This window comes from Limanda limanda, chromosome 1 (assembly GCF_963576545.1).
Source record: "Limanda limanda chromosome 1, fLimLim1.1, whole genome shotgun sequence".
Lineage (NCBI taxonomy): Eukaryota > Metazoa > Chordata > Actinopteri > Pleuronectiformes > Pleuronectidae > Limanda > Limanda limanda.
Window position 1 is genome coordinate 17,055,695 of NC_083636.1, and position 23,199 is coordinate 17,078,893.

The 23,199-nt window shown below is 45.0% G+C and overlaps 1 protein-coding gene across 1 annotated transcript in view; it reads left to right on the forward strand.

The window, feature by feature from the left end:
• snd1 (staphylococcal nuclease and tudor domain containing 1) overlaps nt 1–23,199 on the forward strand; it is a 173,236-nt gene that overhangs the window by 23,404 nt on the left and 126,633 nt on the right. The window contains exons 11-14 of the mRNA XM_061085024.1: nt 6,787–6,888; nt 16,803–16,903; nt 18,737–18,847; nt 20,363–20,435. Coding sequence (XP_060941007.1) covers nt 6,787–6,888; nt 16,803–16,903; nt 18,737–18,847; nt 20,363–20,435 — 387 coding nt within the window. The remainder of the gene's footprint in view (nt 1–6,786; nt 6,889–16,802; nt 16,904–18,736; nt 18,848–20,362; nt 20,436–23,199) is intronic.

Genomic DNA, 23,199 nt, shown 5'->3' on the forward strand with positions numbered 1-23,199 from the left:
GTCCTCTAACACCACACAGCACCGCGCCCCCCCCCTCTCACGACTACACTAATTGTGCTCAGAATGACAGATTGGCTGACCAATGGTGTCTGGCTGCAACAGAACACAGGGCATGGATTTCCCTCACTTGCACTCCCTTCCTCCTCCTCCTCCTCATTTTGGTTTCACCCTCCCACCCCCCGCTGGCATATATTCATTTGTTATTTTCAGCTCGAGAGCTGGAGTCAGCCTTCCTCCCCGCCCCCCCCCCCCCGTCTCTTGTGTGCAGGACAAACCCCAGAGGTGTCTCTGCCACTAAGTCACTCACTACAGCCATTTTACAGAGGTAAAAATTACGTTGTTTACAGCACATGGACAAAGATATGAGACTTATCGCTATCGTCTTCTACGAGTCCGGCTCTTGAAGTCTTATCGTGAGTTTTAGAAATGTTATGAACACGTCCTCTCTCGCGCTGGGAATTTGTCTTGACATTTTCCTGCTGTCTTCTCACTCGGACACTTCCTGGACCTTTAACTAGAGGGTTGGGCGGGAAAAGTTCGCTTAAAATGTCTGGAGCAACGGACTCCGACATTTGCGTCCTCAGGAAACCGTCTGGACTTCAGTGCAGGTCCGAAAGAAGCCTCGCACACTCTCTGCTATGACGATGGGCGAGTGTCGAGTGCGTTTGTGTGTCTCTCTCTCTCGCTCTCTTCATGCATTGTAATGCGTCCGTGTGCTTATGTGGTTTAAGTAGGGTTCAGGACAGTGCTGATGGAGCACAACCAGAGGTCAACCTGCTGTCCTTTTATATAAGGCAACACAATGGCTGTGTCTCATCGCCACTCTATTCCATACAGCCCTGCCTACTCATCTAACCTCTGTGTGTGTGTCTCTGTGTGTGTGCGTGTGTGTGTGTGTGTGTTGACTTTGTGGATGATTTAGTCTCACAGTACATCTTTCATCCTTCTGCCGCTGCCTCCCATAAATCATCTGTCTCTCCACCCACCTCTCTTTTCTTCCGTCTCCCTCTTATTTTTACTTTCACATTAGCAGGTTTATTCCTGGAGTGGAACATTGCACATTGATTAGCATTTCTGTAAATATAACTGTTTTCAGCGCAGGTCTGATAAGTCGGTGGGTTGAATTTTTTTTTTCCAATTTCCACATCTTCATACCTGAGGAGGAAGTGCATCCGATTCTGTGGACGAGTCTGGAAGGCATGTCACAAAACAAATCAAGGCAGATTGTTTTTGTAGTGGCACCGCTACTGAGATTTTCCATTATTTCAAACAATACCTTTAAACCTGCTCAGTTGTGTTGCTGTTGTCTGCACGTGGTGATGAATCCACAAGTGCAGCCAAGACATCAAGGTTTCCAAAAAAGAGCTGGTAGGATATAGAAATAGAGAATGAGTTGTAATATAAGTGAAGCTTGTTGGGTAATTATCCGCTGTAGTGTGACACCGGATGTTTCCCTTTGTAATTGTCAGAGCTGAAACACGATGGTTACACAACTGTTCCCAGTCTCTCTCCCCCTCCCCTCCCCCATAGCTCGGTCTCTTCTCTCCCCACTTTTCCGTTCACCTCTCCTCTTCCCATTTTTCCTCGGCTCACCCCAACCGGTCCAGGCAGATGGCCGCCCACATTGACTCTGGTTCTGCTGGAGGTTTCTTTCCAGTTAATGAGGGAGTTGTTTTCCCTAATGAACTGTCCTTCCTCGCTGTGGGAACTGTTGAGTTTCTCTGTGATTGTCAAGGTCTCGACCTTCTTTGTCAAGTGCCTTGAGACAATGTCGACTTGGACTTGGCATTATACAAATAAGATTGAATTAAAGATGAATACATTATCCAAATCCTGTTAAACAGAAAATACTGAGCAAATAACATCTGGGAGCAACAGACAAAGGGAAACAGAAGAATACAAATTTCTTGGGATGTATAAAGAGGAGCCAAACTTGTGGAAGAAGATTCCAGAGCGTTTGGCGATAAGGGCCAGGCGTCTTTTTAAACATATATCAGAGGGGTTAGTTTTACAATAACCAAGTTTTAACATAGAAAAACCCCATCTGCTCTTTCCTGCGTTTGTGCTGCTGAGATATTTTATCCAGTCACCCTCCTCTTCCTCCTCCTCTAGATTTCCACATCCTCCAAATCTTATGTCTGGCCATGTGTGTGCCCTCAGCGTGGCCCCAGCCCGGCATAATGACATCCTTCGACCTCAGATTTTGGTGCAGGATGACAAGGGAGGGGGGGGGTCGTCCCTGCTGCATGACTCATTTGCACGCCACTGGCTGGGCGAGGCGGATTGGTAGCCAGTATCCCTCCTCACCACTGGCTGAATATATATATATTTTTGGCTCCGTTTGCCCCGTTTGGCTGTCACTGAGGAAGAAGCAAGGACTTGGCTTGCCCGTGTTTGTGTTACTGCAGGAGATGAAGTTAGTCAAGGGGCTTAAATTGGGAGATGAGGTCACTGCTGCTTCCCAGTGATGAAGGTTGCAGAGGTATCTAGAGCACCGTGCACACTCCCACCTGTTTGAGCACAACTTGTTTTGTTCCAGAAAAGGAGGTTTTGGGGTTGTAGATAAATTCAGTATGTTCCTCATCAGCTCTTAGAAGCAGTGCAGATGATCCGTGGAGTTGGATCGGAGATTCAGTTTTGCAGACAGCTCTGAAGCTCGTCTCACACTGCATCACCACGTCTGTCTGCAGGGTCCGTCTGACCGTCTGTCTCTTCCAACAATTATAAACACCACGCTGCACATTCGAGCACCACACAGTGCAGCTGCCTTGCTCAGACAGCCAATTTGATGCTTTACCACACATTTTATTTTCCTATGACATCCTCGTTAATGACAGCAGGATCATAACAAGGGGGGCTTCCACCTGTCACAGCTGTCCCAGTCAGCTTTACCTGCACCAATTGAGAGGCTGTTAGCTCCTCATCGTGCTGCAGGTTGATTTCATTCTGAAATACTGGTTCGCTCTCGTTCCCGTCGTGAGGAGTCACTTAGTAATGACTTATTTGTATTCTGCCATACGAGCGATTATTCTGAAATTGTAATTTGATTTTGTATTGTAGTACTACAACCAGCAATATCCTTCATGCTCTTGCTTCAGGAAATACGCGCCCTTTCCTCTCCCTCCCTCCATCGCTCTCTTTCTTTTCTTGTACCGTCTCCCTCTCTCCACCCCAGCCCTCTGCAGCTATTCCATGTTTATGCATGCACAATTAATGTCGTTAGGCGTATAATAGTAAACGCACAAGACTCTGAGTGCTCTTGGACATGGACACATCATTGTTTTTCAGCTTTTTACACAGGAAAAATACTAATGATTCAGTTAAATGCAAAAGTAGGTAATGCTGCACAGTCCCCAAGCACCAGGGAGCATGATGTGCTCCTGAGTCATGATTTCACCCTTGGAAGTTCCAGAAGCTGCAACTGCTTCCAGCGGTAGCATCCACACATTTGCAGCCCAGCCCCCCCCGCAGCCCTGCGACACTGTACAATCCAGCTAGCGTCATGCCTCTGCAATAGTCAAAGATGATTCCTGAGCTTTAACGGGTAATTTGGAACGAAGGGAATTTACCCCAAATAGAACAGAACTCCCCCCGAGGATAGTGAGAGCAAACTGTTGTTATCGGGTCACGGTTGAGACATAGCAGTGACTCTCTCCTCTTGTGTGTAACCTTCCTACAACGGCACGATAACAGTTTATAGACGACTTGCGCAGAGAGTTTGCCTTGTTGGAGCAATTTAATGATGATGATTCTATCTCTTTATCCACGTCTGGAGACTGAAGTTTAAATCGCCGTCATCGTCGAACAATTACACTTGTCAGTGTACCTTTTTTCCTCACAGGTTTGATCGCACTTAGCTGTCAGGGGGGTGCTTGGTTTCCCCTGCAGCAGCACTGCAGCTGACCTGGGACCTCTTGGTAGTCGCGGCGTAAAGCAGACCTGGCCCACTGTGAAATATCAGACAGTTGTAAGGAATCGATGGGCCTCATTGATTCGAGGTCATGCTCGAGCTCTTGCCGGCTGCCCTTTCAAAACCACCACTGGTCTTTTGCTCTTAAACACGCTCTCACCCTTTAGCTTGTTGACCATCATAAGGACATGAGCACTATCAGCCAAGACGAGGTAGAAGTCGTCCACTGGGTCACGTCGGAGTGGGAACAGCGGCACTCGACAATGTGGTCTTCCTCTTGATTGCCTGCTTTTTCGTTGTTTTTTTTTAGTCGTAACATTTCCTTTCATTGTCTCATTTTCTTGTTTTCCGACTCCCTCACCTCCACGCCTTCCAATCAGCCCTGCTTGTTCCCCACAGACCTTCTCAAAGAGGAGGAGTAAGTACCTTTTGTCCTCCTCGTCTACGCCTCCACTCCTTGTGCCTAATTGGCGTAGAGTGCTGACATTTACACTCTTCGCCCTCAGTGACAGGCTCCCTTTCATCTGTAAAAAAAAAGCTTATTAGTCGGGAATGATTTTTCCTTCTTCTGTTCCCCTGTCTGCTTAGGTTCATCCCTTGCTTTTCCCTGTTTGGGGTTATCCCGTTGATTTGACCTGTGTCTGTCAGAGTCCTAATAGCCTTATTCATGGCAGATCTCCATTTTTTGGGGGGGGGTCTTTAAGCCTCGCACCATTCAAACGCTCCATCATCCAACATCTGGGAGTCGTGTTAATGTTTGAAATAAAGAAAAATGTGCTCCTAATGGAGGATTTCAGTTGAGCGATGGTGAAAATTGTCCTCATCCCCCGGCAGTGGTCGGCTCAGCCCCACAGCTCAGGCACAAAATGGTGGATTCCTGGCCGGCTGTGCTCCTAAAAGGCCCCATCATCCCACCGCAACTGACTTGATAAGGATGATAGAACCCGGCTGAGGCAAAATGGAGGCCACAGGCTTTCGGCTGAGCATTGTGGGATCTCCACTGGCCAGGTGTAAGATTAACTCACCTCCATGCTGCGCTGACTCCGCTTGTGGAAGTGGAGAGGAATGAAGGAGTGAGAATAGAAAGATGGAAAGCCATTAAACTCAAAGGTTATTACATCGCTGTCAAGGTTACGGGAACCTCGGGTGGATTTGGCACTTTTTCATTGGTTCGTCACCCGAGCCAATCCGGCTCCTGCACGTTAATTTATTATAAAATATTCTCAGTATTTTGTAAGGAAATAAAAAGCCACTGAAACATCGCTCGTCGTCGCACTTGTTTGCTACCAGCGGGAGTTTGTCTTGCCAGATGAGTATTTCAGACGTTAATGGAGCCATAAGCACAGAATCAAACATACGAGCACATGTTCGCCCCCTCCTCGCTCCCCACGTGTCTCCCCTCCACATCCATCTGCCCAGCTGTGTGCCACACCTGGCGGCTCCGAGCAACTGGAGAGGCATTAACAATGAATGAAGAGCGGAGGAAATGAGGAATCAGTCCAAGCCTTTGTGTTCACACGGACGAGTGTAACTTCTGTTTGTAGGGCGGATAATGAAGGCGCTCATAGAGGAGTGTGGGAGGGGCAGGGGTGGCGAGCACCGGTATTGTCATTCATAGCCTCTTTCTCCTGTTAGTGCCTGTCGTTTGTTTTCCCACTGCGTCATTGTCATTTGCTGTACGATTCTTTATTTTATTTATATCCCGCCCCTACAAAAAGTGTGTGTGTGTGTGTGTGTGTGTGTGTGTGTGTGTGTGTGTGTGTGTGTGTGTGTGTGTGTGTGTGTGTGTGTGTGTGTGTGTGTGTGTGTGTGTGTGTGTGTGTGTGTGTGTGTGTGTGTGTGTGTGTGTGTGTGTGTGTGTGTGTGTGTGTGTGTGTGTGTGTGTGTGTGTGTGTGTGTGTCTTTGTGTGTGTGTGTGTCTTTGTGTGTGTGTGTGTGTGTCTTTGTGTCTTTGTGTCTTTGTGTCTTTGTGTCTTTGTGTCTTTGTGTCTTTGTGTCTTTGTGTCTTTGTGCGTGTGTGTGCTGTGTGTCTTTGTGCGTGTGTGTGCTGTGTGTCTTTGTGCGTGTGTGTCTTTGTGCGTGTGTGTGCTGTGTGTCTTTGTGCGTGTGTGTACTGTGTGTCTTTGTGCGTGTGTGTACTGTGTGTCTTTGTGCGTGTGTGTACTGTGTGTCTTTGTGCGTGTGTGTACTGTGTGTCTTTGTGCGTGTGTGTATTGTGTGTGTGTTTCCTCACACTGGGAGCAACACAAAAACCTCAGCCTCCTTTTGAAAATGCAAATAGGTTCTATTTGTGGCCGACTCCTGTCAGAGAGTGGGTGAGCGCATTGAGGGAAGTTTTTGTGTGCAGCTGTGCGGCATGCGGCTCCGTCTGCGCACACGTACATATGGTGTCAGCTCGTCTTTATGCATCTGTTTAACACAGTGTCTGTGCCTCGGCCGCTCGCATGTGCGTGCCCTTGGTAACTGTGATTTTCTTTCATTTTTCTCGTTGGTGCAATGTGTCAGCACTGACGGCGAGAGAGAGATGTTTGTGTTCGAGGAAGGTGTGTGTGCGACTGTGCGTGTCTGAAACGCTGCCGTTCACACTGCATTATTTCAGCGTCGAGTTCAGAGTCCAGCTCCTCCTCGGTTGCAGGACTTGAAGTAGAAGGAACAAACAAGCTGACTGTGTATTTGTTTTGTGTTCATGTACAATGTGCATATGTGTGAGGTTGTGTTTACGTGTGTGTGCGTATCTGCAGCGGATGTGTTAAGCCGCGCAGCCTTGAAAGTGCAGTGTGAATAACTTTCTCCTTCCATTCTGTCTTCCCTCTCTCTCTCCCTCATCCTCTTCCTGACCCCTCCTCCCCACTGTCTCCTCCTCTGTCCTAATTCAGGAAAAGAACAAGGACAAAGACAAACGTTTCCGTCCCCTGTATGACATCCCCTACATGTTTGAGGCCCGAGAGTTCATGAGGAAGAAGCTCAGCGGTAAAAAGGTAAGAAACAGTGAAACACAAACACCCACCAACACTCACTGACATGTCAACAAAGGTTTTTATTGGCTCCTGCTCGTGATGTGAACCTGACACCCGGGGGAATTAGCTAATTGAGGATGCTGCATGTTTTCCTGCATGATGTGCATTTAACTTCCAGGTGTTACCGTGTAAACAGCCATGATGGCTTGTGTACTTATTGTGTTTTTACATCTAGGAAACAACGTGCAACAGAAACATGTTTGTTTTTATCGTTTCGGAAAAAAAACCGAAAAGATAAACTCCTTCTGGCAATGTTAAAGTTGTCGATCAACCTTTTTAAGCAGTTTTACCTGCGCTCAACCCACTCGGACCTAAGGCACCGTTTAAAGAATTGTAAACATTGGTTGAGAACAACCACCAACCTCTGAAGAATTTCCAATGTTTACTCTTTAATTTCTCAGCCTCTACAGCAAATAGATACAATTAATAAAAACCTTTGATAGCTTTCATTTTAAATAATATTTTTCTCCCTTTTTTAAAAAACAAAACAATCCATTTAAAATATGTCTCATCTCATCCGACTTCTAAAGGGAGAAGCACACAAATGTCCCCCCTGGTCTTAAAGGTATATACATGCATACGGTGCATAAGGTCTAAATAGGTAAAAATAACCTGTGTATACCTGCTAATTTAGCTGTGAACGAGGTATAACAGACTTTGACAGCACTCTCTCACTCTTTCCTGTTTGTTAAGCTTGTATGCGAATTAACTTTATTGCCTCTAATCAGCTTTTAATGAATTAAACAATAGCTCTAAACAGGAATTCCCCCAGTGGCTGTACATGCACTCCCAACACCCAGTCCCCCCCCGCCACCCCTCACCGGTAACCAAGCACACACTCATTTCTGGAGCCCTAAGCCACAGATCACTTTCTCTCCCTCTGTGTGTGTGAATACCAAGTGCTCTCAGTAGAGGCCCTGGGGCAACGCACCCTTTAAACGAGCTGTGTTGATTTCCCCCTCTTGTGTCTATTGATCTGCTCGGTGTGTACACCTTGGGCGCCGCTATGATTTATACGCATCTGACCCAGCGGAACCCGGCGCTCAACACGAGAGCACTTGAGAGACACACCGCTGCTCGAACATCTGGCCTCTTTGTGTTGAACTCGAATAGAGGAAGTATGATTATGGGTCTAGATAAAGAGAAACTGATGTAAAGTAGGTGCAGTGTTCTGAGATCGTGTCTGTGGAAACTTTTGGAAGTTGGAACGGATTTGTAACACACCACATCCGACTATACCTTGAATAAAAAAAAAAAAAATACTAACAATTTTTTAAACTTACAATTTAGTAGCACTTAAATGGCACTTACTTATAGCCCTCTGTAGTTTTGCTTTATTTTTTGAAGAAATTTTACTTTCTTGATTGTTCTTGTTCTTTGTTTGTACCCTCGGGGTTGAATGCATTTATTGTAAGTCGCTTTGGATAAAAGCATCAGCTAAATTAAATGAAATGTCATGTAACCAGCTGTGTCCCGATTTAAACGTAGCCAACTTTTCCAGTTTGTTCCGCGAACACAGCAGGTTGTTCTTACACCAGGGTCCCTTCAGCAAATCAGGCCATTACGTCCACATTGTTATCGTCTGTACATTGGCAGTAATGACACATGGAGAAAAGGCCTCACCCAGAGCTTTTGTCCACCATCGTATAGTTATAGTTTTAATGAACAGTGTTTTTGTTAATAGCTAACCGGAACACTTAGAGCAGCATTATAATGGAACCATTCGGGAAAAATGATTGGAGTCTTACTTTGCAGAAATCTACATAAAAATGCAGTTGGACGTCCAGATAGATGGAAAACTCCGTCAAAATGATGCTTTTATGCATAATCACAATGACAAAAATGACCCCCCCCCATAACAAACGTTATCTCATAAATACAATGATGTTTCGCAGATCAGATTCTGGAGCTTAGACGTCCACAAATCAGTTCTCAGTGTGCTATTTAAAATCTCACAGTTTCTGTTGAGAATGCACCAAGCAAATGTTCAGGGGTCCGAGCCACAGCAGCCGGATAAGAGAGGGAACAAACACAACCGTGTCGCACACTTCCACAAGCTGAGGGCGGTAAATAAGAACATTTGCACTGCAGCCTAGTAAACACAGCAACACGCACAGACTCGAAGCCAAAGAGCCACGAGAGTTCCTCTTGGCACTCAGTTCAGGAGTGAGATTCATGTCCCTGTCCCAGCCTCTCATCGCAGCCATTTTAATCATCCTCATTAATGTTTTTTTAATGACGGAGAATTCAGCCGAAAGCTGCCTTTTGACGAGTGAAGCGAGAATAATGATCTTGCCTGTTTATTTGTGGTGTTTGTGTTCGGGGGGGATAACGAGTGCACGTGTGATGGGAACGGATAGACTATAGTTTTGTCAAGGTGTACAATTACTGTACTAAATATGGCAATATTCGGATGATAAAATGTGTATGTAGCTCGTGTTTGTGTAAATGCGTGTAAAGTACCATCTCCGGCTTCTTTACAGAAATGTATCTTGGCTTTAAAACACAATAGTTTGTTTGTGTGGGCACATGCATCCACATGAAATCATCATACATTTCCAGTTTATTATCCATTAGAGCCTGAAATAAACAAATACTCACACATGCAAGCCTTTCACCGCCATATAGAGGCTTTTATTTTCTGAAATCTAGTCCTATAAAGTCGGTTGTTTGTGTTCCTTTTTTATTTATAGTTATTTACAATGAAGTAAATGAATAAACTATAAAGTGTAAAATATGACATTTCTTTCTCACAAGGATTTGATAATGACATATTGGGAATCATTGCTAAATAGATATATCGGCCAATAAATCAGTATTACTCCCAAATATCAGCATCAAACCCCAAAAATCCACATTGGCTTCTAATGCAAACCCATATTAGTCTACTGTGACTAGTAGCTGTTTACTCATGTTAGCAACCCAAAGAAAGGGATGGATAATAATGCAATATAATAATACATATAATATATATCAGTGCACATATCTTCTCTTACCTGTTTTAAATGGCTTTTTTTGCTTGGTGTTATAATTGTGCTCAACACATGCAAAAACAAGCACAACATCTGACACGGCTCAGATCAATCTTTTTATTCTGAGCTTGATTTCACACTTTTGCTTGCTTAGACTCTCGGGTGTTTCAAAAGTCAACTCAGCGAAAATGTTCCTGTGCTTTTTTCTGAGCCTCGGGCAAATTTGCTGTTTGTTGTGTTTATCGGAGAGGAAAGTATGCGTGATCGTCTACGTGTCAAAGCGTTTGGGTCTTCAGCGTGATAATGCACGTTTTTAACAAGAGTGTGTCAGTGGCTCTGTTTACAATCGGCATTAAACACATCCTGAACGATCCGATGGCGTGCACACAGCTCTTAAAGCAGGCGGCAGTGCACTCCACGATGTGCCGAGGCTACAGGTTAAGGTGGCGTTCCTCAGGGATCTGCTCGTCCACATGAAAAACACATTTATTCCTGGGCTCCTAATTAGCACAACACATCCTTAAGTCACAGCCGATCGCAAAATTGCCTTTTTACTCTCTCTCGCTCCAATGTCTCGGCTCTAATTGCCTCAGTTCACACCTGCCAATAGGAAGCGTCTTCATGTGCGTCTTGAGTGACCACTTCTGATCAGATGGTCCCGCCAAGCTCCGGCTGCAAAACACCTAATGCTCTGTTGTTTTACTCCAGTGCAGCTATGACAGACAGGTGTAGAGAGAGAGAGGGGGGGCGGGGGGAGGAGGTGAGACTGAGCGAAAAAATGCACTGTGTACAGCTCCATGATAAATTCAGATTTCACTTATTTGAAATGGCAAAACAAAAGAGAGAAAATCAATTCCTGGTGGTAAATGTGACGGGCTACTGCAGATAAATCAATGAATGGGAAACACTGCAATAATAATAATAGTAGATATTATTTATACAGCACCTCTCATACATATGATGCAGCTCAAAGTGTTTTACAATAAAATCCAAGACATGAAATAAGATCAATAAAAACACGGAAGCAATAAATCTAAGACTAAGGATAAAAACATGAATCTAGCATAAGGGATAAAAATAAGTAAATAAAAGGGAGACAGTGATGTTAGAATAACAATTAATTAAAAGCAAGATCTTGGAGTATATTAGTACAATTATGTCTGACATTAGCTCATTGTTAAAATCGGGTGGTAGTAATCATTCCGTTTATAATATTTCTTTATCACTGTAATATCATTACGAAAGACTACCAGTATAAACAACTTTAATTGGATCTCGTATATGTCTTGGGCACCTTCTCATCTGCACTAAGTGCTGTCCACTTGTGATTGGATCACCTGACTCCGCTCTGAAAAGGGCCGGTGACTCTATCACTTAAATCAGCTCAGATTCAGGCCCCACACACTTCCCTTCTCTATCATTAAGCTGAATGTATAAGTACAGTATGCACGCCACTGTATTCCTCTACATTTGATTAGTATTGAAGTTGGGTCTCTTGTAAGATCTTTGATGCGAGTTGGGTTTAAGTGGAGCGCTCTCGCCCCTGAAACCTCCTCATCCTGCAAAATCAATAGCGGAAGATCTCTGGAACGCTGCTTCCCTCCCTTTCCTTTTATTGTTGCTAAGACACGAGGCTAAATCTCCGAATTATACCCTCTGTCACTGTGTATCATCTTTTTTTCTTTTTTCTTCCAATAATTGCAGAGACCTAAAAACAGATTTATTTTTTTTACTTACATCAGCCATCAGCTGCCTTGGCAACAAGAAAGAATTGATTCGGATGAACTGATCTCAGGGATCATGGCTGAATGTTTTATATCTGTGCTTCTCTGGTTTGCTCTGCCGTACACGTGTTGAGATGCATGTTGAGAGGAACGGAATCAAAGGGATGGAAATTTCCCAATTATAGTGACAAATTATCTTGATTAGTATTATCAAGATAATGTTCAAATGATGTTCAGAAGTACTGATCAAACACCGGAAATTATTTCATTATGTCGTTTTTTTACTCCCCCACACAAAAGACTTGTCTTCTCTTCGATCAAGCTGCACCAAATATCACACACTCTAGATATCAGTCCCTTAAATAAACCTGTCAGTCAAGACCATTGAATAATTCCCTCGGGAAATGGGACAAACTGTCTTTCTGGTCGATCTGTAGAAAAAAGTTCCCCTCTGAACTCTAATGAAACCAAAACACAACCAGGGGGGGTCACTGCCTTCTGCCACGTTTTCATTGATGCCAAACCAACCCACAATGCACTCTGCTTCTGCGGACTGTTTCTAACTATGCGCGTGGTTTTTAATCATTCAGATTTGAAAAAATTTCTACCAACCTTTGGGAATTTTTAACTGCATTCTACGACCGGACCGGTAACCGTATTATCCGTAGAGGAGTTTAGTCGACCCACTTACTCTGTCATCCTGCCGTCCAACACTAAGCTCTATTGAGACAGATTTGGAGCTGGAAGCATTGGTAGAAGTCTCCAACACTACTGCTTCCCCGGAAATTCCGCTCCAGAGAAGTCCACTTACTCATTTTCCTCTCCGTCACAAGTCGAGACAAAGATTTTACCTCCGCGGTGGGGTAAGTGGGGGGTCGACCTGGTGGATTCAAAATGTAAAACACTTCGTCTGATCAGGGTTTTCTCTGAAAGAAAAAGGAGAACTTCATCATCGTAGTCTCTTTAGTATCTTAGCATTGACTTGCTTCACCTTCCGGTCCAGTCCTGAGGTGGAGTGGTCACATTGACCTACAGGTATTCCCCTTTACAACACTTCCATTCATACCTCAGAAACTGCCTCAGAGTGCAATTGGGAAACAAGCAGATTTTCCCCCTGACTAAACCTTCCAGGACGTGACTAAGCATTAACGACGAGTCGCAGTGTGCTGAGCCAAAGCTCAAAGCCTTAATGCCTCCGCTCCGCTTTAGGAGAATAAAGCGACATTAAATGCTTTTTTTTTTTTCTATTAAACCCCCTATTCCTCATATCTATAAGGAGAGCATGGCGCTTTTGATCTTTTATAAAGCATATCTAATATCCATATTCAAAAGATTGGGTTTTTTTTTTCCTTTCTTTTTTTGGCCGAGCCGAGTCTATATTTAATAGCTTTCAGAGGCAGAAGAAACAGAATTGGTGCAGTACCTGGTCTTTTCAAAAGAGAAATTTACAGCTTCAGGTGGTGATGAAATTGTGTCCTGGGCACCGCGTCAACTCCTACAATAATATATCCATTAGTTTCATGTTGACGGTTTCTAATTTAGTGCCCCAGTCATTATATGAGCTGCAAAAGAGATAAGAGCTTCAGCAGTTAATTATCACTTGGAGTAATTAAAGTAATAGTGAAGCATGTCCTCAAAATGACAAATACAAAAACCTGCTATGACTAATCTCTGAGTTTCCTTCCATCTTCCATCACACCACTTCCCCTGAGCTTCCTCTTTAAGGTAGTCTAAATATGCACCGAGGCATTTTCCTCTTCTCTCCTTTCGCTCCATCATTCCACCACTGTCTGTCTCCTTCTCTCTCCCATATACATGTCCCCACCCGCATTGAAATGACAGCGCTTGCATGGTGACATAATCCCAAAAAGCTTGATTTGGCTAACTTTATAAGTAGTGCTTCTTGTGCGCCTGGGTCTCAGCCTCAGCAGCAAAAAAAAAAGTCCAATGGAAATGTTGCATTAAGCCACTTATCAGGGTTGAGCACATTCGGATAATCCTGCATGCTCAAAGTGGCTCCTGCTATGCAGCTGCTTGTGTTGTACTGTTAGCACCAGAGCATCCCCCCCCTCTCATCGGTGTGCATGTGAGTGCGCGCACGCTCCAAGAAGGCTCCGTGCGCTAAGGTGCTATTTGATGCGGTGTGTATTTGTGAGAGTATAGACTTGGATTTGAGGGGGAAGCTGGATGTGTGTAGACCTCAGCGTCACCGGGTCCTATGGTTGAGTATCCAGATGGGGCTCCCTCCTCTTCCTCTTCTTCCTCCTCCTCTTCCCTCTCCATCTCTTCCAGCGCAGCTCACTTCATTAAATGATAGCCAGCTGCGATTCCAGCCTGCTAAAACACAGCAACATCTTAAGCACCTCTTTCACACACACACACACACACACACACACACACACACACACACACACACACACACACACACACACACACACACACACACACACACACACACACACACACACACACACACACACACACACACACACACACACACACACACACACACACACACACACACACACACACACACACACACACACACCTCTCACTTCACCTTGTTTTCCCTCTTGATCTCATTTTCTGAAGCATCGTTCTTATCACTTCGGGGTCTTTTGTTTTCCCTCTTCAAGACTTAAAGGTGTCCAAAGATGTCTCCCGTTCAAACTCAAACGCAGCTTGCGATTGGCCGATACCTCAGACTGTGCATAAAGATGGACGACACGTCTTCACCGTTGTCCTTTAGACGATCTGTCTCAGCTGTCAGTCATGACCTTTCATGCCTAAAACTATCAGCGTGATAAGAACGACCTTAAGTGACAGAAAACATCTTCAATCTAAATCTTTCTGACGTCTGCTCTGACTTTTAAGTTTGGTCCATGTCCCATCCACTAACATGAGGGAAGCAGTGTATGACCATGACTGGTCGATATCATTGCTCCGCACCATGATCACAAAAAATCCGCAAGATGCTAGCTTTGTTATCCAGGATATTTTAGCTTCATTTCTGGATAGTGGGAGGAAGCAGAGACTAGTTTTGCATTTTTATATACAGTCTGATAAATTGGCAACCTTCTTATGTTCTGTGTAATGTATATAAACACAGAAACTCAGTCATCATAAAAACACCAACAGAAACCACCCAGCTGAATCTCCTCCTGCCGCTCATCACATCAGCCTAACAAAATAATTTTGTCTTGCTCGTGTCCTGCTGTCCTTGTCCTTATCACCCCCCCCTCCTCTCTCTCTCTCTCTCCCTCCCTCTCTAATCCATCCACTGCCTCTTCCCCTCCATCTCGCCCTCCTCTGGGGGCTTCTTAAAGATAGCTTTGCCTTATCAGGGAGATCTGTTAGATGGCCCGTGGAGAATGGGCTCAGAACTCCTCTAATCTAACATCGCTCGGTCAAAGTTTATAATCTGTCATCACCCCGCTTAATGGGGGAACTACTGGTCTTCTGGTTTCACGGTTTATAGGATCCAGTTTTATACTGTTCTGTTTTCAAATCTTTTGGAGGTGTTTGCTTTCGCTTTTTCCGCCCGCATTTCATTTTCCTCTTGTGTTCCTGCTTTTCGATGCTTTCTTTGTCTCGTATCCGTTACCACCTCCTGGTCAACGCACGGCCATTGAACACAAAAGCGACCACGAACAATGCAACATGTTATTTTTCTCCTAATTTTAATGGCTTCACTTTTCAATAAGGCTGAATAGACATCGACCTCTGTCGTGTTTGCAACACGAGAAAAATAAAATCTTTGAAGTTGGATAGAATTATTTCCTTTATGACTGTGAGAATGGCTTATTTTCATGGTTACAGAATTAATATGGACAAATTGGAGGTGTTTTTAAAAATCTGGATGAAAATATTGTCCCTGCTCGGATGTCATGATCAAGTATAATTCCGAGCTGGTTTGCAGATGTTAATTTTAGATGATTATTTTCCATTTTGTCCCATCGGTTTCATCTTTGAGATATCACTGCTCAAATAACTCCAAACACAATATCTCTATCTCTATACAATGCTAAACTAACTGAAGTGAAACTCTATTGTTCGGCGAACCGACCCACACATTTACATTTTTCTACCATAAAGCAGCTTCCGAAATATCGTCTTCTGTATTTAGAAGCGCAGTCGACTGTGGCTTTGGAGAAACCGTAATCCGTCTCCCGATATCCTTTTATCTTTCACATGTGCTTAAAGTACAGACAAACACGTTCAGCTGTACAATTCATTCACATTCACCTCGACAGAATCTCAGTTTCTGCCCGCGTCACCTTGTCCTCGTCCCGTCCATCTAAAAACAAGTCGATGTCATTCAGTGTCCTGTCTGGCGTCTCTCACGTCTCAGTAATAGGCCCGTGTGCGCCGCCTCCCTTTGACTTGTGTCCCCGCCTTGACGCCACGTTCCCGCATCATTTGGTCCCTCCATCACACTTGTCTGACATGGTTGACAGACGGCTCTTAACCTGCCGATTGTGTGTTGCGTTATGGCTGCGTCACCTGCTGTAAGTGCTGTCTGGACCTGAAGCAGCCGCTCCTGTGCCGTTTGCCTTTCGCATATGAACGAGGCAGCAGGAGATTGTCTGGCTCAGACGTGTCCACGACGACGGGAACGTTTCAGGTGAAGGGTGACTTCAGCGACTTGGACACCGATGTGCTGCAAACAAAAAGGGTCTCGATTGCTTTTTCCAAGTTGACGTCTCTGCCTTCTACTCGTATGTCTCCTCTTATGTATCCAGAGATATTTGTATTCATTCAGTTTTGCGGGCTGGCGAAAAAGAAAAAAGTCTCAGACATATGCGTCGCCCACATTCAGCTCCTGCGTAAAGTTCCAGTACAATGTGACTACTTCACTGCATGTCTAAAAGCAGCTATACACACAGACACACACACACAATCTCACACACACACACAACTGACAACATAATCCTGTCTTGCGTTGGATTTCTTTTTGTGTGGGGCTCCAAACAACCACAGTGTGTTAATATTGCTGCTTGATGGGACTCACACTGACTGTGGGGGTGACTTTGAGAAATGGGACAAACACACACACACACACACACACACACACACACACAGACTCACAGGAGTCAAACCGCTCTTAACACTTATTGTTGCCTTCTTTTTGCCTGGCTCCTCTTTGACGTGTTCCTCTCTCCTGCTCCTGTTGCTTTAGGTCAACGTGACGGTGGACTACATCAGAGCAGCTACCGGCCCAGGAGAAGGCACCCCTGCCTTCTCAGAACGCACCTGTGCCACAGTCACAATCGGCGGCATGTAAGTAATGAACCCGGCATCATCCACTTCCTTTCTTCGATTATTCTATTCATGTTTACTACCCTCGGTCTCCAGCAATCCTCCCTGACAGATCACACAATGTGTTATTTCTCAGTGTTAGAGGCTCCACTCACAAATTTAATTTTATCACACAAGCTTGTCTCCCCGGGTAAAACTTTAAAAACTGAGGTCATCGGATGCAAGATGACACAAAACAGTCATTTGTAAACGCTTTGGAAACTTTTAATCTCCCCACGAATCACAGAGCAACCTGAAAGTGCTCTTTTTTCATTTTAATTTTCACGAGAAGGGTCGTCTCAGTGCAAGCAATTATTTTCCATCTACAAACACTGCTTTGAGGGAGTCAGGTCTATCTGTTTGAAAGGTGCATTCTGCACAGATCTAAACGTCATTAAACTGGTCCTGGGTTTAAATGTATTCAGTTCTGTGACGAGAAGAAGCTTTAATGTCGCCTGACTTCAAATGAACCTTCAGACGTCTGTTCTCACTCGGAGAAACAACCGTTGAAAGGGACACTTATCATCTGAGTTTCTCCGTCTGCATCGGTGCCGTCACATGCACACGTGGAAACATGGCCCCTCGTCCTAGCACTGTTGTGTTGGAGAGATCCTGCTCACACGGAGATCAGGACCTGGCCTCATGACCAGTCCCAGCAGTGGCCAACTTTACCAGCCGCTCTGCTCCACGGATAACAGTTGGCAACCCCCCCCCCCCCCTTATGAAAGCAGAATGCAGGGGCCAATTCACTCAGTAGGATGGAGGATTTGACCTTTTATGACCCTGTCTACCACCGTTTTTCATTATTTACAATTGTAGTCCTTGTGCTAATAGACTTGGTATATCTCGTACATGTTTGACACCAAACCTAGTGGAAATATGATGTTATTTAAAAAATGCAGGTTAACTCACCTTGAAAAAGGTGCTGACTAATTTCCCTCACCAGTAGAGGAGTTTGCCTTTTGTATTTTATTACCCTGGTGAGTCATGTTCGAAGAAGCTCTGTCACCTCGCTGTATGGCCGGTTGTGCATCTTGCATGATACGAAGAAAACTTACGACCGGAAATTCAATTGCGTGTCGTCAGTGCCTAGAGTGCCAAAATAAAGACGCAGAAGAAGTTGGCCCATTTGGTGTTTCCATCCCTGCCAATCGGAGCTGATTACATTTTTGACTGGGAGTGAAATATGATTGTGCACATTCCCATTGCAGATAAATGCCAGATGTGAGTGGGTGGCAGTGAGTTTTGAACAGTGAAAAAGTCCCTTTACTTTGTTTTAGGAAAAAAATAATATATCTCTTAAGACTTAGTGAAGTTTCTACATTAGAAACCATGCGGATGTGATAGGTTGCTGGAAGCAAACAACTCAGTTTTATATAAAAATACTGAAATAAGGTCGATAAAACATTTTTTCAGTGCGATAACGATGACACGCGAATGCACTCGGTGCCACAAGCTCGGTTTTCTCTTGTCCCTTCATTTCTTTCTTCCTACACTTCAACTGGAACGCTGATGTCCAAAGGCTAGCCACAAAGTGCTGCATTAAGTACAACAATACCCCCCCTGCTCTGCCCTTCATCCTCTCTGCTGTACATCAGCATCACAGCGAGGAGGAGGAAGAGGAGGAGGAAGAGGAGGAGGAGGAGGTGGTTAGTCAACATTTAAGTGACCTTTGTTCCTTAGCGGAGCCACCTTTGGGATTCGTCATGTCCTTATTTTCTGTTTTGTCGAGCCAGCTCGCTTAGAATTCTGTTTGCGGCCACTAGCTCTTTTTTTTTATTAAAGTCATCTCTCTCTCTTTTTCACCTCCACCAGTAACATAGCAGAGGCTCTCGTCAGTAAAGGCCTCGCCACGGTGATCAGATACAGACAGGACGACGACCAGCGCTCCTCCCACTACGACGAGCTGCTTGCTGCAGAGGCTCGGTGAGGAACACACACACACCCACGCACACCTGACATGTACACATACACACACCCACACGCATCCTTTCATCTCCCCTTTACATGGAGGTACACTCTTGAATGTCCATCTCTCTCTCTCACTAAACCTTTTATTACAGACCGGTAGCCACTTTCTACCAGCGAGTTGTGTACGACTCTAACAAACTTCGCTCTCGGGAAGTGGAAGAAAATTGAATGTGACCTTGAGGCTTTGAAAAAAAAAAAATTGCTTTTACATCCAATAGACACAGGTGAAGCATCTCAGCCTATCGTAGCCTCCTGCTGCTGCACTGTCCCCAGGAAACATGTCACTGCTGTCACATATTCTCTCATACATGTATTGATCAACCCCCCCCCCCTTTTTTTTTACTTAGCATACATGCCTGGACTCACATATATACTCCCCCATGCGCTGGATGCTAAATCAGAGTCTCTCTTTACACAGGCCCTATGAATATAATTATGTGAAGGTGCAGCAGAGAGATTTAGTACGTGCTTTATTACTCTGCCACAGATTAAGATCTGCTGGCTATAGGTAGAGCAGATGCAGCCACAGCCTCTTTTTATAAGACGAACCCCCCCCCACCCCCCCTGTTCCCCCTTTCTCTCGTGCAGTGTCACTGCTTGCCCGCCCTCCTTTTCCTGCTCGCCCCCTCCTTCTCCTTATTTCTGTCTTCCTTTGCACATTTTGTCCTTATTTCTCCACCATCGCCGTTTTTCCACTTTTGTCCTTCTTTGGCCTTGCTCTTCTGTGTCTCCTCTTCTCCCTTTTCCCTTTCTCACTCTCTCTCTCTCTCTCTCTCTCCCCCCCCTGTCCCTGGTGGGGTCTTATTAGAGTTGATGAGAGTTTTCTGTCTATAGCCTTGGTTTTATTTTTAGATCCCTCCGCACGAGGCCAATGGCCCGAAGCCTACAAGGAACCTCCTCCCGGCTATCAAACGCACACATATATTTTTTTTTTATATGCATGCTTCCATAAATGTACATACTATCTCAGAAGCAATGGTGTGTGCATCCCAGTGACCCAGTGGTGGCATCATTCCTCTCAGCAGCCGCAGCCGCAGTGGTCATTTTCTTCTCATGTGGCCCTTGAGGCTTTTTAAGGCAGCGATCGCCAGCACCGGTCATCATTGCTAAACCCCCTCGCTGGCTCTAAAGAAAGCAACCCATGCCTCTCCGCTTCTCCTCATCCCTCCATTCCAACAATAATGTCTCCACCAGTGTGATTTCTCCACCACCAATTCCACTATTCATCTCGAGCCTTTAGATTATCTTGGCGGAGAGAAGAAAAAAAAAATCCCCGTAGTGCTTCCAATTGAGCCATAATGGAAGTTTGGGGAAGAGAAACTGGAATAAATTTCCATCTTGCTATCTACGGTAGTTACTCAAAGAGCCCTTATTTCTCCAGGTCTGTTCAGCCTCGAGCCCCTTGCTCTCTCACTGTGTTTATAATGGTGTTGGTGATGTGTGTTTGTGTGTTTTCTGGTTTGATTCCAGGGCCATCAAAAACGGGAAAGGCCTGCACAGCAAGAAGGAGGTTCCTATCCACCGAGTGGCAGACATCTCTGGGGTAGGTACCATTTTGCACGTGTATATGCAAGGGCCGTAAAGCTTGTATACGACGTGTATGATCAACATCTGTCTGCACTGATGTAATTGAGTATTTTTAACTCATTTACACACAAACCCCCATGACTCTCCGATGCGTCAATGCCCAAAAGCCACTGACTCGTTCTATCACGCGCAGTAAATCTCAGAAGACGATCCATAATCCTCGAGTCACCCACTAGCTCTTTCTCTCTGATCCCCGCAGCCGGTTCCTTCATCTTAAAGAAACCGAGCATCCTCTAAAAATAATCGGCACCATTAATAAAAACCATCAGCTGTGCTCGGTCCTGGCTTGTTTACGTTGCCCGGGGGCTTGATGGAGGCATCATTTGGCTAATGAAGCCTTATTGGGAGCGCTCACCAAATGAACATTAGTGCAGCAAAGCCATAACAAATCTGAGTAACGAGTAATGAGCGATTGGTACACATTCGGGTTTTAAGCATGTTGTTGTAAATGCCACAGAAGCGGGGAAGCTGTTTTTTTTAATTTCATCACTGATGTGTTGTCTTGGCGTCTGTTCGACCTCAGGGTAACGCTCCCCTTCACATTTTAATTGTGTGGAAGCCAGACCTGCTTTTGTTGTAAATCAAACTCCTTTTCATACATAAAATTATTTCCCTTGTCCACTTTTATTTGTTTGCGACTTCAAATGCATCTCCAGATGATCCCCTCTATAACACAAGGGTGTCACCGTCCTAAACCCACGTGCAGTCTCTGAATGGCCATCGCTATACACATTTTGATAGTCCACGAATGACTCAAACTGGGAACTTGAGAAACATTAGCCCCTCATTGTCTGTCTCACTTGAGCCCTCTTCAGAGAGCTTTGCTCAAATTAGCCCGGCTCAGAGTGGTCCACTACATCTGGTGGACGTGAGCATGCTCTGTAAGTTGCTCTTTAAAGTGGCATCAGCATAAATTTTAACAATTTATAAAGACTCTTTAACACAAAGAGTACTCAAGGCTAATTTATGCTGCCTTTACATGTCGGTTTCTAACGATTCAACTGTTACTGTCCTTTATGTTCAGCAATACATACATACAAATATAGCGACGGTGGAGCAGGTTGTGATGATATACATTTTAAGAAAAGGCATGGTTTGTGCCTTTGCCCACGTGAAGTGACATCATATAGACGCCTGTAGTTTCTTAAAAACTCTTAGTCTCTCCTCAAAAAGTTCTGCCATTGTGTAAATTTCTTCCTCGTGTCTTATAGTCGTTCGCTTCAACTTAAAGCGAAACTGCTCCCTATATTTCCGGTGGTGCGTGATGACGTGCACAAATACGGACGAAACGATAGCAGCGTGTGGGCAGAAGTTTCCGTCTGTTTCCGTAGACGTACAAACCGACTTTGAGCATAAATGAGCCTTAAGGGTCCAGATGATCACTCATTCCACATCATCATCAACATACCCTCCCTGCGTCTTATTGTGTCAGCAGGACAGATAAATGTCTACTCCCTGTAAAAATAATAATAATGGGGAATTGTTGTGCTGACTGAGTAACTCCCACGACTCTTGGGGAGTTTGAGTGCATTTTTACACTTATAAACCTCCAATCCCTTTGGAGGGGGGGTGCTCAATAATTGATTTACTTTAATAACACAAAAAGTAATATATGCCACACCCTGTTTCCAGCTGGAGATCCCATGTCTAACTCATTAAAAAACTGTCCCAGTAACCCAGCAAAGGCTGCATCAGTGGGAAAGTGATTGTGCTGAGTCATGTGTTTGTGTGTGACATGCACATCGATGCCATGGATCCCCTCTAAACACTCCCTGATTAGCGCCTCCCTGTCATTGGTTCATGTCAGGTGCTGCTCTACGCAGCTCCTCCTCGCTCCAACATTTCTGTACGTTTCCAAAAAGGGACTCGAGAGGATTTGCAGCACAGTCCAGGATCGTTGCCAGTCAGCGCCGGTGGGCGTGTGTGTGCACACCCGCATGCACCAGTTGTTTGGCTAGGCTAATGTAATGAGCATTCTTATAAAAAGGACAGAAATAGCAACATCGCCTCCCACCTCATCCTTCCCCCTCCCCTCCCCTCCCCTCGTTTCCCTTCCCCTCTGCTCCTCTGTGAAACACACCCACACACAACTTTACACGTGCAGCGGTGCATTGGAAACACACGCACTCCCATACGTCAGCATCCTTCAGCTCGGCGCTGGAGGTTTGCAGAAAAGGGATTATGTACATTGAGTGGGATGCAGTCGTAAATAGAGCAGGGATGTGTTTAAGAACGTAGAGTGGGAGATGAACAGAGGTGGTGGGAGGAGAGTGGATAAATCACTCCACTCACCTCGTACCTTTAAAGGTTGCATAATGAGGTCCTCTCTTCTCTCACGTCTCTTCACCTTTTTCTTTTTTTGTATTTGTCACTGAACTGAGTTCGACTGCAACGCTGGTCCACGAGCTGCAGGTGAATGTGTTTGTGTGCACGAGAAGGTGTTTGGTTTAGTTGTCTCCCACTCGAGGGACTATTTCAGACTGAGGTGGGTGGAGTTCAGCGGGTGCATCTAAAGCACCGTACCCTTTATTCACAATGTCGTGTGTGTGTGTGTGTGTGTGTGTGTGTGTGTGTGTGTGTGTGTGTGTGTGTGTGTGTGTGTGTGTGTGTGTGTGTGTGTGTGTGTGTGTGTGTGTGTGTGTGTGTGTGTGTGTGTGTGTGTGTGTGTGTGTGTGTGTGTGTGTGTGTGTGTGTGTGTGTGTGTGTGTACCATCTTTTCT